Source organism: Kogia breviceps, chromosome 3 (assembly GCF_026419965.1).
Source record: "Kogia breviceps isolate mKogBre1 chromosome 3, mKogBre1 haplotype 1, whole genome shotgun sequence".
Classification (NCBI taxonomy): Eukaryota; Metazoa; Chordata; class Mammalia; order Artiodactyla; family Physeteridae; genus Kogia; species Kogia breviceps.
In genome coordinates, this window is record NC_081312.1 from 11,604,673 (window position 1) to 11,620,459 (window position 15,787).

General features: G+C 57.4%; 1 protein-coding gene across 4 annotated transcripts; it reads right to left on the reverse strand.

Moving 5' to 3' along the window:
• Nucleotides 1–1,043: 1,043 nt before the first annotated feature.
• Nucleotides 1,044–14,453, reverse strand: CHGA (chromogranin A). Of its 4 annotated transcripts, none has more exons than XM_059056884.2 (8): nt 14,035–14,453; nt 13,187–13,233; nt 10,579–10,672; nt 9,471–9,539; nt 6,946–7,044; nt 4,964–5,392; nt 3,727–4,226; nt 1,044–1,526 (listed from the first exon to the last, which is right to left on the reverse strand). In XM_059056884.2, the coding sequence occupies exons 1-8, from the start codon at nt 14,354–14,356 to the stop codon at nt 1,443–1,445; spliced, it is 1,644 nt and encodes a 547-aa protein (XP_058912867.2). In that variant the 5' UTR covers nt 14,357–14,453; the 3' UTR covers nt 1,044–1,442. The 4 variants fall into 4 exon arrangements, with proteins under 4 accessions (XP_058912867.2, XP_066883969.1, XP_066883968.1 ...); XM_067027868.1 differs by having other exon boundaries at nt 3,787–4,226; nt 14,035–14,306; XM_067027867.1 differs by having other exon boundaries at nt 3,787–4,226; nt 4,958–5,392; nt 14,035–14,306.
• Nucleotides 14,454–15,787: the final 1,334 nt, after the last annotated feature.

Sequence of the window (15,787 nt, forward strand, 5' to 3'; positions counted from 1 at the left end):
AGGGGATAAGCAGCAGCCACAGCCCCCTCACCAGACTCAAGAGAGGCCCAGGCTTGCCAAGGCCCCTCAAGCGACTTGTATCGCCTTCGTAATGATTTTCTGGTCCAGGCTGTCTAGACCCTCGAGTCCTCACCGTGATCTGGTGAGGAGGTCATAAGTATTGTCCCCATTTTATAGAGGAGGCTCCAAGAGCACCAGGAATGCTTGTCCAAGCTCTACAGCTAGGCTGGGGATTCCAGGCCCACATTCTCTGGGCAGTGTTTCTTGAAGTCAGGGCTCGTCCTGGCCATTTCTGTGTGCCCAGGCCTGCTGGGCCCATAGCAGCTGCTCACGGGTGTTTGTTGAATGACTGAATGATCGGCCCTGATACTCAGCCGGTCCACACCGGTCCAGCACACCAGCCTGTCTGTTCTGGTTGCATAATCCTGCAGCCCCCGTGGTTAAATGTTTTGGGCATCACTCCTGCCTGTGACTTCGATGAGTCATCTCACCCTGTGAGCCTCAGTTTCCTCGTTCTCCAAACTGTGACGAAGACTGCCGTGCTATAGCAAACCATTAAGTTCGAGAACTTCAGACGCCCCAGAGTCCTGTGCACGTATCAGGTCAGAGGGGATGACGGATTTATGCCGAGGGGGGCCTGCAGCTCAGAGGCTCAGGTCAGGAAGTCCAAAGCTGGCTGGGGCCTGTGGCCTTGGTGACAGGTACTAAACCGGGGCTTGTCAGGGCTTCTACCCAGCAGAGAGAGGACAGAGGCTGTTTCCCAAACTGGCCCCGTCCCTGCATGGCCCAGTTCATGTGTGGCTGGGAGGTAGGGGAAGAGTGTTATTTAATCCCACACGTGCTTTGGGGCAGGTGTCAGCACCATTTTACAGATGAGGAAACTGATGCTTCAAGCAGCAATATCACTTGTCTACGATCCCCTGGCTGGAAAGTGGCCCAGAGTCACCCCAGGGGAAGTGAACCTCCCCTTGTCCTTTTGCCTGAAATCCAGTCCATCCTACCCCACTTGGAGTCAAGGCGGGGGAAGGTTCAAAGAAACAGGAAAGAGCTCAGAGCAGATTTATTTATCCTTAGATAAATTTTCTACAGAATATGTTAGAGTCAGGAGTTCTCAGCTTTCACCAAAAAGTCAGAAGTTATTGCAGTTATGCCCAATGGCTCTAATGCTGGAAGGGAAACTTCGAGAAAGCTGCCCATGTTCAGAGAGAGGAAAATTGTTTAAAGTCAGGGGTCCGCCCTGCAGGGGGCCGCACTGGGGCAGGGGTCAGGCGCAGGAGGAAAGGAGCGTAGGGGCAACAGGGTGGCTTGGGCTTGGGCAGGCTGGGGGCGGCCTCCCTACTGGAAGCAGCGCCCGGGCCATCTGGCCAAGACCTGCAAAGGGGACAACAGAGCCAGGACCACAGGGTGCCTCGAGGCCCTGGCTGGTGGGGCCAGCCGGCGTCTCAGCCCCGCCGCAGCCCCTGCAGCTCGTGGGCCACCTTTTCCAGCTCCGCCTCGATGGCCGACAGGCTCTCCAGCTCCTGGTCCTAGGAGAGAATGTGAAGAGTCCCACGGGGACTGGCCCAGGGAACCTGTGCCAGCAGCGTGGGGTGTGCAGACAGACTGGTTGTGCCCGGGTTAGCCGTGTGCCCTCGGACAGGTGGCTTTGCCTTTCTGAGTCTCAAGGGCCTCATCTGTTCCCCGGGGACAGTGATGCCACCCTGCTGGGCTGCTCTGAGGTGCACTGGGTGCAGAAATGTGCCCTGGTGGACTCATTCAGGCCCACCGCCTCCTGAGTGGCTCTGGACAGGCATGGGGACAGCGAAGCCTCTGGTGCCCTTCAGAGCTCCTTCCGGCGCCCCGACCCCAAGGCCTAGACTGTGACGATGGCTCCCCGGGTGAGGCCGTGCCTGGTTTTCCTGTCTGCCCCAGGCCTCCCTCCCTGAGGGGTCAGCAGTCTGTGGCCCAGGTTTCAGGACGTGAGAGCTGCCTAGGGCTGGGCTTGCATCCTCAGTCCCAGTCACTGGGTCCCCAAGCTCCAGCCGCCAGGGTGGTCCAGGGCAGCAGGGGACCCTCTGGGACTGACACCCACAAGAGCAGGGGTCGGGGAAGGCCACGCCCCAGCTTTGACCTGAGAGGGGTGGTCTTCCTGGGGTCCCTGCCTGATGCCTGGCAGAGGGCATCCACCCGGGGCCCAGTCAGAACAGAAGGATGATGGTTGCCATGGAAACAGGGACCCCAGAGGCCCCCATCTTGGAGTAATCCCCTGGGCAGGAGTTCTGTGATTCTGGGGCCGTTCCTAAGATCTTCGGGCTGAGTGGACGGGGCCCTGCTCCGTCCTGTCCACAGGACTCAGGGGTCCCCGTTTCTCCACACTGCGGCGCCCAGGCTTCCCTCTACCCGTGGAGAAGGGAAGCTGGAGGGTGCCCCGGGGCACCTGGCTCTGTCCAGCTTCTGTGGGTGGGGAAGGCAGCGACCAAAGGTGCCCAGCCTTGGGGAGGGGTGGGGGGCAGGCTGCTGCTTCCTGGAGCCCCGTCCCCTCAGTCCTTGGAGACATAGGCAGGTGACCTCTCTTAGCGCCAGCTCCCAGGCCCAGAGAATGGCTTGGGGACCCAAGGAAGGGGCCACATCCTCTTCCGGGTGGGCAGAGAAGAGCACGGGGGCCAGAGCCTTGAACACGTCCCACCCCCCATAAGGCCCCGATTCCCACCTGGGCACTGAGGCCTGAAGACCCCCCCCAAGGCCTCCTCCAGCCCCAAGGTGGTGTCGCCAGCCTGCCCCGAAGTCCCGTCCCATCCCCTCCTATGGGACCATGTCCCCGCACCCCAGTGAGCTTCCCAAGGAGCCCTGGGCATGGCCAGGTTGTCAAAGCTCGCGTGCATTCTGATCATGACAATGAGGTGAGCAGAAAGGACTTCTTACCCCCATTTCACAAATGGGGGAACCGATGAGGCTCAGAGAAGGCGAGCGACTGGCCCAAGGTCACCCAGCTAGGAGGCAGGACCCAGGTCTTCTGGCACACGTCCGTGCCTTCCCCACCCATCACCAGCAGGCCCTGAGGTCCAGCTGGCCCTGCCCCTGCTGCCTTTGCCATCGGGGTGGGAGGCAGGGCCTGAACCTGGGAGGAGGGTGTGGTTGGGCTGCACGGGGGCCAGGAGAGGACATGGCTGGACCAACAGTAGGGCCTTCCCAGGATGCCTCAGTGTCCCCTCCTGCCGTGCCCTCCCAGCTCTCAAGGCCAATGCTGCCCTGAGCCTGGATCCCCCAGGCAGCAAGTAGCCCTCCCCAGGCCAGTCCCTGCCAGGTCTTTTTAGCGTGCAAGCTCTCTCCATCCAAAGCTCCAAGCTCCACCAGTCACTCCCTCGTCCTGCTCCCAAACCGGCAGAGGCTCCCTGTTGCCTTCAGGACAAAGGCCCCGCCCAGCACCTCTGGGAACGGGCTTAACTCACCAGCTCCCCGGCTTCTGCGCGCTGACCTGAACGCTTCTGTCTCCTGTCCGCCAGCTTTCCTGGGTGCCCCCCTCCATGAGCTGGGGGGTTCACTTGCCCCCCTGCCTGACACACCCTTTCCCCTGTCCCTTCCCAGTTTCCCAAGAGCCCCCCGTCTGAGTGCCCCTCCAGTCCCAGACTCCAAGGGGGACAGTGTCCCCTCAGTGGTGCAGGGGCCGCATGTCTGGCTGCAGCTGACCCCCAGCTGGGCCCATGCTCCCGGGGCCTGGCCCAGGGCCGGCTCCCACCCCATACCAACCTCTGGTCTGCGGTTGGCGCTGCCCTCCTCCTCTTTCTTCTCCTCTGGGTAGCCACGCACCTGGAGGGGCAGGCCCGCCTCGACGCTGTCCTCCCGAGAGGATGGCCTCCAGCCTCGTCGCAGCTGCAGCCCAGGGCCCCTGAAGTCGTAGCCCCGGGCCCGGAAGGAGAGCTTCATGGCACGGTCGGGGTCCTCCTCCTCCTCCTCCCCCTCCAGCCGCTTCTCGGCCGTCAGCTCCTTGGCCAGCTGGTCCACGCTGCTCCACCGCTGGGCACCCTCCCACTCCTTGGAGAGCCGCTCCTCCTCCTCCTGCCGCCCCGGCTCCCCGCTCTTCCCGCCCCGGAAGAGGCCTTGCGGGGCCCCTGCCGTCTCCTCCTCCTCCTCCTCCTGCTGCTGCTGCTGCTGCTGAGGGTCCTCCCGCTCCCCCTTCCCCTTGGGGGACGGAGCCTCCTCGGCCCCAGTCTTCCCGGCTCCATCCACAGCTGGAGCCTCGGGCCAACCTGGAGCAGGTGGTGGACACGAGCAGGGGAATGAGGGAGGGACCGCCACTTGCCCTGGTCCCTGCCACTCCCCGGGGCCCCTCTGCGGCCACGGTGGGGACCACAGACCCCATATGCGGGGTCCAGCTCAGCCCCTCCCAACAGATTCCATCTGGAGGGAAAAGCCATCTTAACACCATGCTTTACAAGACCCACTAAAGCTCTGAGGGGTGGGTTGGCCAGAGCCTGCCTCTTCCTTCGGCCCTCTCACCCCAGAAGCCCTGACCCGGGGGTCACCCAGCTGGGGAGGGAGGAAAGACCCTGACCGAGGCCTCACGAGGAGCCAGGGGCTTTCCTAAGCCCCGGGTGAAGCTAACGGTGTCCCCAGACCAGCCTGTTCCCACCTGTCATGCTGTCCCTCTGTTCCCAAAGCCCACCCACCCACGGTGCAAAGTCCCTCTCCCCTCCGGGGGTGGGGGGGCTGGGGAGAGGCTATGTAGAACAGTGGGAGATGCAGGGTTTTGGAGTCAGACGAGCCTGGGTTGGAATCTCAGCTTTTACACAAATCAGCTGTGTGACCGTGGGCAAATTACGTAACCTCTCTGAGCCTTGGTTTCCCATCAGGCAAATGGAGATAATACCTACCTTTCAGGGTTGTTGTGAAGGTGGAATGAGATTATGGTTGAGGAACCCCCTCCGTCCCATCCCCCTCTACCCGGCACGTTTGTTGATGTCTCAGACATCATACATACTCTCACCCCTCTGCATCTCCTTGTAGCCGAGGCTCGGGTGGGGGTTAAATGCTGCGGTGGGGGGGCTTTCTTCCTCCGGGACAGCCTTCTCTCCAGCCTCTTCCTCCTCCTCCTCCTCTTCTCTCTTTGCCTGCTGCCCTTGCTCGGCACTCAGGCCCTTCTCTCTGCCCACTGGACCCTGGGAGGGGCCCTCGCTGTCCTCCTCGGCCTGTGGGCCTGGGTGTTTCTGGCTGGAGAGGCTGGCTAGCGGGTGGGTGTTGGAGGAGGCCTCCTCCTCCCCTGGGGCCTGGTTGTCCTCCTCAACCTTGGACCCCTGCCCAAGCTCCGGGGCGGCCTGAGGCCTGGCTCCATCCACATCTTCACCATGCCTCTCCACCTCTTTAGAATCTCCTCTTTTTTCCGCAGCATCCTTGGAGGACGCCTCTTCTGTCCCCTCTACAGAAACAACAGAGCAAAGTCAGGCCCTGAGGACCAGGCTGGACGTGGGATCTCCCCAGAGCCCAATTTCACATCTTAGTCACTGTATCTCTTGGCTTCCAGTAAGCCCAACCCAAGACACCCATGAGAGAATTACGGTTGCCCTCTCCATGTCTGGGTTTGACCTGAGCACAACTGGATTACGTTTCTTTCTCTGTAATTCTACCTCTCGACGCAGGATGTGATTTTTTTTTTTTTTTTCTAAAAAGACCTTGAAAATGACCCCAGAAGATAGAGCCCTGAATTTAAAATTAAGACAGCAGTTGAATTGCTGTGTGATCTTGGGCAAGTTCCTTAACCTCTCTGTGTAAGAGGCACCATTACTGCAACTTCATTCTCCCCTCCGTGCAGGTATTCTGTCTTGAGCATCCTGTGAAAGTGCTCAATTCCCCAATGTTTGTCAGGTTTCATTGAAAGGTATTTTCTTGTAGCTGCTTTGAAGACAGCCTTCTAACTAGTAAAAAGCCCTCTCACTGCTAGAATGATCACTGTTGAACAAGACACGACCAAGTACATTCTATCATTTGACTCCAGGACTTCAGGTGGAAGGGCTCCCACGCCCATTTGACAGAAACTCAAACCAATCCTCAGAAGGGTAAGGTGACCTGTCTGTGCTCAGTCAGCAGTGCTGAGCCTCGAACCCAAGCTTCCAGATGCCAAGTACCGGGTGCTCTTTGCACTGACATGTGGCTGCCACCCCCATTAATGCTACACTATTCCTCTCCTACAGCCCATGGCAGACATCCAGAGTCAACCAGACACTCATTTCCATGGAGCCAAAATGTGGGAGTCCCTGCTGCGCCCCAAGCAGCCACTAGGGTGACAGCCCTGGCCAGCGCGAGGGCACCTCAGCCACACCAGCAGGCTTCCCCTCTCAGCCCTGACGGAAGGCCACTGAGATCCCTGCTCTTAGGAACTGGCCCTATTCACTCACCTTCCACATGCAAAGAGCAGGACTGCGGGGGCAAGTGTGTGGCTGTTTCTAGGCAGAAAGGTGAGTAACAGAGCATCCCCTTGACCTAAGCCATGATCCGTGACCCCTAAAAGCTCTCTGGTTTCAAGAAAGATGATCCAGGTTCATTTAGTGTTTCAAACCTACCCCTCTGGGATCCTGCTGCCACTAGGCTATGCTAAGGCACCACTAATTCCCAGGAGGGCAGGCGCTGGGGGTGGGGACCCTGCTGCGGTGGCCCCTGGGAAGAGTCGAAGCTGCCCATCTGCCAGGCCAGAGACTTCCTGCCCGAGACTGTCAGTCCCTGCAGTGGGCAGAGGGGACTGATCGAGGGCTTTGGAGTGAGACAGAGCCAGATTCACATCTCCAGTTATGCCTTGGGAAGGTACTTCAACCTCCCTGGGACTCCGTTTCCCCATTTGTAAAGAGGAGGAAATGTGAGCTACCTTACAGGGCCTAAAGGAGGGGCTTCTGACTCCCAGGAACCCTCGACCGATCATAACTACTCTTATTTTCCTCCTCCCTCCCCTGGTCTCCGGCCTGACTGGTCGCCACTGACCCTTCAGCTCGGCCCGGCCATTCTGCTTCTCGAGAACCTCTGAGAGTTCATCCTCGTAACTGCTGTGTTTCTTCTGCTGACGTGCCCTCTCCTTGGCTCCTGTACGAAAAACGGAGAAAAAAGTCCCATTTGGTCTGAGCTCCGCATGTTTGTCTCTGAGAGGGAAGGCCTCTGTTTCCTCAACTGTACAGTGGGCACATCATGTTCTGGGCTCGCCCAGTGAGAGACTGAGGGGGCAGGAGCTGGTGGGGGGTGGTAAGGGCTGGCTGCCCGCTCCCGGCCCCATCACCTCTCCAGACTCCATTTCTCACCTAGAAAATCAGAACACGCCCTGCCTGCTGGCTCATGGAGCAATAAAGGCACAGATGGCCCCAGGGCCAGAAGCAGAGAGAGGAGGGCCCTCAGGACCTGGCTGGTGGCTAGGGGGCCCTGCAGCAAGAGGTAATGGTGACTGCTTGTCCCCTCATGGGGGCTCTTGATTCAGGCAGCCCCTGTTCCCCCTGGACCCCATAAGCCCGGCCTGAGCTCTTGTCTGCATCCAAGCCCAGGCTCAGCACCAGAGAGCCTTCTCCCTGCATCAGCCCCAGGCTATGCTGTCTGCTCTGTCTCCACCCATCCCTGGTTCTTGATGGTGGCCCGGGCCAGGCCAACTCTGCAGCTGGTGGTGATTTTTTTCCCATGATGAGAATTTCTGGGGTGGCCGGCACAGGCTGACATGGGGGGCTGTGGGCCGGGGGTATGTCCAGATCTGGCCCCCGGCCGACTGGGGTTCACACTTCCTGGTTAATTCCTTGCTCTGTGACTTCGGGTGACTTGGGCGATCCAAGACCTGGTTGCTCATCTATAAAACAGGGTTGCTGCATGGTAAATGCTAGGATAGAGGTGTGCAGAAGACATGAGAGTACAGAAGAGGGAGGGGGTGGATGAGTGGATGGATGGATAGATGGATGGATGGATGGACGGACAGACATATAGATCTATCCCATACTCTTTTTATAATTTTTTTTTTTTTTTTTTTTTTTTTGCGGTATGCGGGCCTCTCACTGCTGTGGCCTCTCCCGTTGCGGAGCACAGGCTCCGGACGCGCAGGCCTAGCAGCCATGGCTCACGGGCTTAGTTGCTCCGCGGCATGTGGGATCCTCCCGGACCAGGGCACGAACCCGTGTCCTCTGCATCGGCAGGCGGATTCTCAACCACTGCGCCACCAGGGAAGCCCCATATCCCATACTCTTTTAATAGAAAATAATAATGTACCTGTATGTTGGACACTGTTTATATTAGAAACACACACACATATGTGTGTGTATACGTGTAAACAGATGTTTCAGGACACATCCCCTATAGTAGTCTCCACTGACATTATATTTAATTATTTAAATGCAGTAAGTCAGTCATTCAATACTTAATTGAAAAATTCTCAGATTGCACTCCTAGCAACGATATGAAGTGGGTGTTTGTCTTCCAGGAGGATGAGCGAGTGAGAGAAAGGATGGCGCGCTAACTTGGGGAGGGTCTCAGGGAGCCCTCCTGCTGTGGTTATTTTCACTTGCCGCCTCCCCAAATCCCCCTCCATTCTCACACGTGGCCCAGTCTGCCCCAGAAACCTTCACGCCCTCCACCCTACCCCATCCAAGACACAAGCCCAGCCCTAAAGATGGGCCCTCACTTTCTTTGGAGGGAGAGGCAAGGTTCATGCTTGAGGGCCATTCTCAGGGAGAGGCACAAGGGTGCCTATGGCCCTGCCCCAGATAAAAGCCACTTCCCACAGGGAGTCAGCCTGGGGCAGATGCAGGGCCAGAACCCATTGTTTCCCATTTGCCAGGGAGGCCTCTGTGCCTCACATGAACCCAAGATGGAGCCTGGGGTTGGGCAGACCAGCTAACTCTGTGGGACGACATCAGCCTAACCCTCCTCCCCAGCATCCTACCCAGGCTCTGCTTGAACATCCTCCGTGACAAGGAGCTCACTACCTCACAAAATCACTCCATTCCCAAGAGCATCAGTAGATTTTCTTAACCTCTTGGAGAAAGCCGTGTCTCGCTCTGAAAGCACACTGAAAGTCTGGTCTGTGTTTTGGGGCAAGCGAGACCCTGCTTCTCCCATCTCCCCTTTGAGCAGAAGCTCACAAGGGCAAAGGGGCTCCTCCTCTCTCCTGGAGACCAATTTTCTTTTCCGTTAACAGAGAAAAGGGATCCTCTCTGCAACCTAGTCTTGAAAGTGTCCCCTCTAAAATGGCTGAACTCCAGAGACCATGGGGTATTAGAAGAGCTGCATCTGGTCTTGGGATGTCCTTAACTTACTCTGTGACCTTGGACAAGTCACTCAACCTCTCTGGGCCTTGATCTCTTTAATTACATTAATTATAGACCGGACCAGGTGGCACAGAGGATCCCACCTTGCCACCCTACAACTGAAAGGCAATAACTCAGCATCAGAAACAAGACCTTTCTCAACCTTCCACCATGATTTTCTCACTCTCAGTTACTGGAATGTACTCAGATTCGCGTGCAGCTGTTGGAAAATACCTTGGAGAGCAAGGTCTTGGAGCTCTTTCAGCAAATTCTGATGTCGCAGGATTGAGAGGATCCGTTCATCTGCAATGAAAAAGAGTCATTACGGGTGGTTTCCAGAGAACAGCCCAGAAAGAGACTGCCATCAATATTTTCAGCTGGGCACAAGGAATTTATCCTGGAAACTCAAAACCTGGGTGGTAGCAGCAAGACTGGGTCCTGAGATAACACTTCTGAAATGACCTCCTTTCCAAGGTATCTCTCCATTTGCTATTATATCAGAAAGGTCAGCCACAGTCCCTGCACCCAGACCTTCACCAAGAGATGGCAGCCCCTGAGGTGACGCAGGGGAGTCTCTAAGCACAACATGTTTTCTCATCTCCATGCCTTTGCCTGTGTTGTCCACGCCACCTGAGGTACTCTTTTTTCATTTTTCTACTTGCTGATTTTCAACTTTTATCTTAAAGCCCCACCCCACCCCACCCCAAAAAAGGGCTTCCCTGGTGGCACAGTGGTTGAGAGTCCGCCTGCCGATGCAGGGGACACGGGTTCGTGCCCCGGTCCGGGAGGATCCCACATACTGTGGAGTGGCTGGGCCCGTGAGCCGTGGCCGCTGAGCCTGCGCGTCCGGAGCCTGTGCTCCGCAACGGGAGAGGCCACAACAGTGAGAGGCCCGCGTACCGCCAAAAAAAAAAAAAAAAGCCCCACCCTAGTGCTATAGTTGGATCTATCCAACGTTGACGGCCCGCTTGGAAAGCTTTGTCCCTCTCATGTCCACCCACCGTCTTCTTTTATTCGTCATCTACATCTACAGGGTACCTACCAGGTGCCAGTGGCTGTTCTCGGCACTGGGGATATAGCACACAAAGTCTTTGTGCACAGGGAGCTCCCATTCTGGTGGCTTGGCTGTTCCAACCCTGGTTTCATTCTGCCCAGAATTCTGGGCTCCCAGGGGCTGTAAGCCCTTCATCCCTCTACACCAGCCAGCACTGGCGTGGCTAAGGCAGGCACTTGGTCAGTGGCTGCTGAATTAAATCACTGAATTCCATCACAAAGCACACACCCACGTCCTTGCCCCCCAGCCCAGCAGGCAGCAGCCCCTCACCCCAAGCCTGGCCCATACCTCCTCGGAGCGTCTCAAAACACTCCTGGCTGACGGGCATGGGGCTGGGCTTGGACAGCGTGTCAGAAATGACCTCCACGATGCACTTCATCACCTGGGAAGAGAGTGGGGCAGGTTGGGGCTGGTTTGGGCATGGGGCTCGGTTCCCGGGTCAATGTCTACGGAGGACATAAGGACATTCTCTCGTGTCTTTGGGAGTCCATGGACGCCTAGCTCAGGGGCACAGCTCTGCTTTCTTAGCTACATAGTAACAACAGTAGTAATAATTAAAAACAAAAAACCTTACACAGTGCTTTCCAAGTGCCAGGCACTCCAATCAGCAGGCCGGCAGGAGGCCCTCTAAGGTGAGGGTGGGTACCCTGTACCCTCTCACCCCAAGGGTTTCTCTGAAGATGGGGAAGCTGCTCCTGGGCATTAGAGGTGTGTCTTGCACAAGTACTTTAGTCTTGCAGATGCCCAAAAGGTCAGCTATCTCCAGGAAGCCTTTCTGGACCACCCAGTGGAGAACAAAGACCTTTCCTGGCTCTGCCCTGTCTGGAAACAAGACTTGGAAAACTGTCTCTAGATATCCACGGTGTTGTCACATGCAGGGAGTGACAGCCTCACAGTCTGGCTCCATAGTCACCCACCAGGTGAATACCCTGGCTGGAGGTGGGCACACATCTATCTGCTACATCTGGGTGTCCATTCCAGGCCGACAGCAGCCACATCTCTGAAAGTCTTATCCAGTGCTCAGCAAGGTGCTATGGATGTTCAGGCAGCCAATGAGTGAATGATATCTGAAGCTGGCGCCAACTGTAGTGTGATATCCTAGCTGTGTGATCTTCGGCAAGCGACTTGACCTCTCTGAGCCTTAATTTCCTCATTTGTAAAATGGGAGTGAGGAGACCTTCCCAACTCCCCTCCCACGGTGATGAGGCACAGATGGGAAAATACTCTATAATGCATGAAGTGCCACACACACCCAGGGAGGGAGTCACGACTCCCAACCTGCTTCAGCTGCCTAGAGTTGGGCAGAGGAGCAGGAGGTATCAGACATGCAACAGGCAACACTGGTGGGGAGTGAGGGGGTGGAAGGCTGTGTCTACGGGATGCCAAGGCAACCCATCCAAAGATCCAGGATGGCAAATCGGCAAACAGGCTCGACGGTAGTCATGGCATCCTAGGTTAAAACATGCAGGTCTTCACCAGCTGCTCCGGTGTCTCTGACCCCAGGCTGCTGAATACGAAGCGTCTCCCATAAGGGACCTGGCAGGGAGGAGCTTATAGCCTGCACCCTATATCTCCCTGCAACCAAAAGTCTTGCACTGGGAAAATCAGATAACCACCAGTCCATGAGGACAGATTCTGGGAGAGAGGACTTGTGTATGGGTCCCAAGAGTGATGGGGAGGTCATGAAAGGAAGCTCTAGGAATAAAAATGCTTATTTACTGAGGACCAACTATGTGCCAGGTACTTCACATGGTTCCAGTTCCTTACAACTCCCCTCAAAGGAAATATTATTATAGACGGGAAAAGGGGAAGCTCAGGAAACGTAAGGAATCTTCCCAACATCACACAGCTACAATGAGTGCTATAGGTTTCAATTTAGGCCTGTCTGTAACTAATGAATAGGAAATATAAATGAGCAAACTGAGGTTGAAACCTCTTTGATGTTTTGGGTTTCAACTACAGCCTCTCTGGAATAGAAGAAAACAGCTTCTGAAAAGGCAGGGAGTAGAAATTTCTCTGACTCCCAAGCGGAGGTATCTGTGAACATCAGAGACTGGAAAAACGGCCCCAACTCAGACATGAATGAATTTCGACTATACACCCAACACAGAGTGTCTTTTGCTGGCCACAGAAGCCCCCACGAGTGTCTTCTAAGGCCCTTTCCTGGGTGACCTCCACCAGCAGCCCCAACTGGCTGGGACCCTGGGTGCAGGAACCATGATCAAGAGCGTTTTCACGGGCTTCCCTGGTGGCGCAGCGGTTGAGAGTCCGCCTGCCGATGCAGGGGACGCGGGTTCGTGCCCCGGTCCGGGAGGATCCCACATGCCGCGGAGCGGCTGGGCCCGTGAGCCATGGCCGCTGAGCCTGCGCGTCCGGAGCCTGTGCTCCGCAACCGGAGAGGCCACAACAGTGAGAGGCCCGCGTACCCGCCCGCCCCCCACCCCCAAAAAAAGGAGTGTTTTTCCCTGTGGCCCTTTGGGAGACCAGCCAGGGCTTTAGTGACTGGGGGACTGGGCGGGTGTTGCTGGCAGGGCTCTGGGGAAGAGCAAAGTGGGAGGCCAGAGCCAGGCAGATGAAGACTGTTCCCGCAGGTCGCTGGACAACCACAGCCTCAGAGAAGTCACCCCCGCCAGCCCGTGGTGGGCCTGTGAGATTCGGAGTGTTCAAGACAGGGGGCCTGGCACCTGGGCCCCGCAGGTAAGACACAGGCCCCATCGGGCTGCACACCCAACTCAGAGGAGGCCGGGGAAGGCCCCACAGGAGGAGAGCAGGGAAATCTAGCAGACTTTGATGTCTTCTTTTGGCGAAGCTGTCCCCAGGCTCAGCAGCCGCAGTGCTGGCCCTTGGCTTTATGCTCCTGCCCCCCATGCCGGGGCATCCCCGCACCCCTTCTTACCTCAGCGTCCCCTTTATTCATAGGGCTGTTCACAGGGAGGGCAACGACTAGGAAGAAAAAGAGAGGTCTGGGGTCACTCCTCTGCTCCGAGGGGAGAACGCGGTCCTTCCAGACTGGCTCCATCAGGCGCGCTCCCTCTTAAGACCACCTCCACCCAAATGAGACGCTGAACTGATTTCATTTCCCTTCCCCAGATGCTGCCCCCACGGAGGTGGCTCCCAGAGGCTGCACTGAGAGCCCTAACCCTTCCCCTGGGAAAGCTCGCGCTCTGGACGAGGTGTGTGAGCTGAAAACAGGAGCTGTGAAAACAGGCCAGTGGCTGAGTGGGATCGGGGTGGGGGAGGATGAGGGAGAGGCAGAGAGACCCCCGAGGTGACAGAAGAGGGTGAGGTGAGCGGAAGAGATGGAAGAAGAGGCCTGTGACAGGGGATGGGAGAGGTAGAAGTCAAGGGCAGACAGACGGGGGCAGAGGAGGATGCAGGGGGAGGCAGGCGAGTGGAGAGCCCGCGGCGGGCCTCCCACCTACCCCGATGACCTTGGCCAGCCACGACGCAGAGCCGGCGCCGGCCCTGAAGCAGCCCAGACACGGGGTGGGGACGTCAAGGGACCCTGCCCCGCGGGGTCGGAGTCCGAGTCAAAGAGGCAGGCCTGCGGGGTCAGCTCCCGGGCCCCTTGGCGGGGTCGGGTGGGAGGCGAGGCGCTGTCCGTGGCGCTGAAAACTCGCCGCGCCGGAGGGAAGGCATGGAGGAGCGCGCGGCGCTGCGCGGTGCCCGGACCTCAGGGCAGGCAGGGCAAGGGCAGGCAGGGGCGCCCGGGACCCTCTCCCCCAAGGCCCCGCGCTCGCTCACCTTGCCCGGCGCAGAGTAGAAGCGCCAGGACCGCGGCGGAGCGCATGGCGAACCCGGGGCGCCGAGCAGCTGGCGGTCTGGGGCCGGGCGCGGCACGCACTGGGGCGAGGGGTGGCTGGACTGGTCGCTCCGGGCGGCCTCGGCGACACAGACGCGGGGATGGGGGTCGCAAGGTCTCTGTGTGCGTCCGCCTGTCGACCCGCCCACCGCCTTTCCCCTCTGGGCTCGGGCACTGCAGCAGTGGCACCCTCGCGCCCCACTTATATACACCCCGGACCCCGGAAATGACGTCATCGGACCCGCCCCTACCCTCTTTTCCCATCCCTCCGGGGGTCTGGCCGCAGTTCGCTCCACCCCCAGCCTCAAGACTGTTGCCTATGGCCACCGCCTCACACAGCTCTTGGGTGAAGCAGCGAGGCGGATATCTGGCTTCCAGGAGGTGGCATGGGGGACTCAGCTGATCGTCCACCCCTCGACGGCTCCACTGACTTGCTGTGTGTCTGTGGGCAAGTCACCTCCAGTCTCTGGACCTCGTGGGCCACCAAGGTGTGCTGAGTTCCCTGCCAATTCTAGCGCACCACTCCTTGCTCCTGAGGGCCCCTCAAATATCTAGGAGGCCGTCTAGAGGTCCCCGACACCTTGTCTGAATCAGGCCTCTCTCTCTGGCAACCCAGTTTTGTGCTTACACGATTTCTAATATGCATTTATTTATCTGAATAACATTTAGTCTTCATTGCTTTCACAGTCCTGAGCAGGGCACCTGACAGAGTAAATGCCCTTAACTGATAACTGTTACATGTACTGATTGAAGGTTCAACCCACAGATGAGTGAATCCTGGGCCTTGGCCATTGTTGGACAGCACTCATGGGGGGTGGGGAGGGAGGAGTAGGGGACAGTTCTTGATATCAAACCGAAATAGAGGTCCTGGTAACTTGTACTCATTAGACCTCGTTCAGCCCCTTAGGATCATCTTCGAGTGGCTGATAACCCATTTGTGTGTTTGAGAACAGCTCTTACCTCCTCTTGAGTGTTCTCAAACCTGGATGGTTTGTGTGTAAGGCTGCTTTCCTGGTTTGTTTCTCTCTGCCCTGAGGCCCTTATGCTCTGGCCACATGACTGCTCTCACCCTTTGCCACCTGACCCCACTGTCATAGTGGAGCAGGTATCTGGGCAACAGTTTGGCATCAGCTGCCATCGTCCAAGAGCCCCTCCTTCTTCCTGTAACCGCCCCCCACATCTGCTGCTGCTACTTCCCACCTCCAGCCCCTAAAGGAAAAGCTGGCAGAAGCTTAGAAGAGACTAAAAAGGACCTGTTGATGCAGGTATTCACTCATGTAACCACTGTTTGTTAATCACCTACTATGTGCTTAGGACTGCACTTAGCTGCTGTAGGTATGCACAGTATGTCAGGTGGGGACAAGTGCTATGCACAAAAATGAAGCAGGGAAGGGGGATGGGTGTGCTGGGGGAAGGGGCTGGGCTATATTTGAAAGAGGGTGGATCTAAGGAGGCCTCACCAAGGAAGTGACATTTTAGCAAGTCATCTGAAGTTGCTGGGGGAGGGGGTTGCATGTGTCCGGAGGCAGAGGGCTCCAGGCAGAGGGACGGCAAGTGCAAATGGCCAGAGGGAGGAATGTGCCTGGCGTGTTCAAGGAATAGTAAGGAGGTAGAGGGAAAACGGCCTGGAGAATAGAGCTGAACGATAACACGGAGTCTGTCTCAGAAACTTGGAAATGCACAGAAATAGAGAAC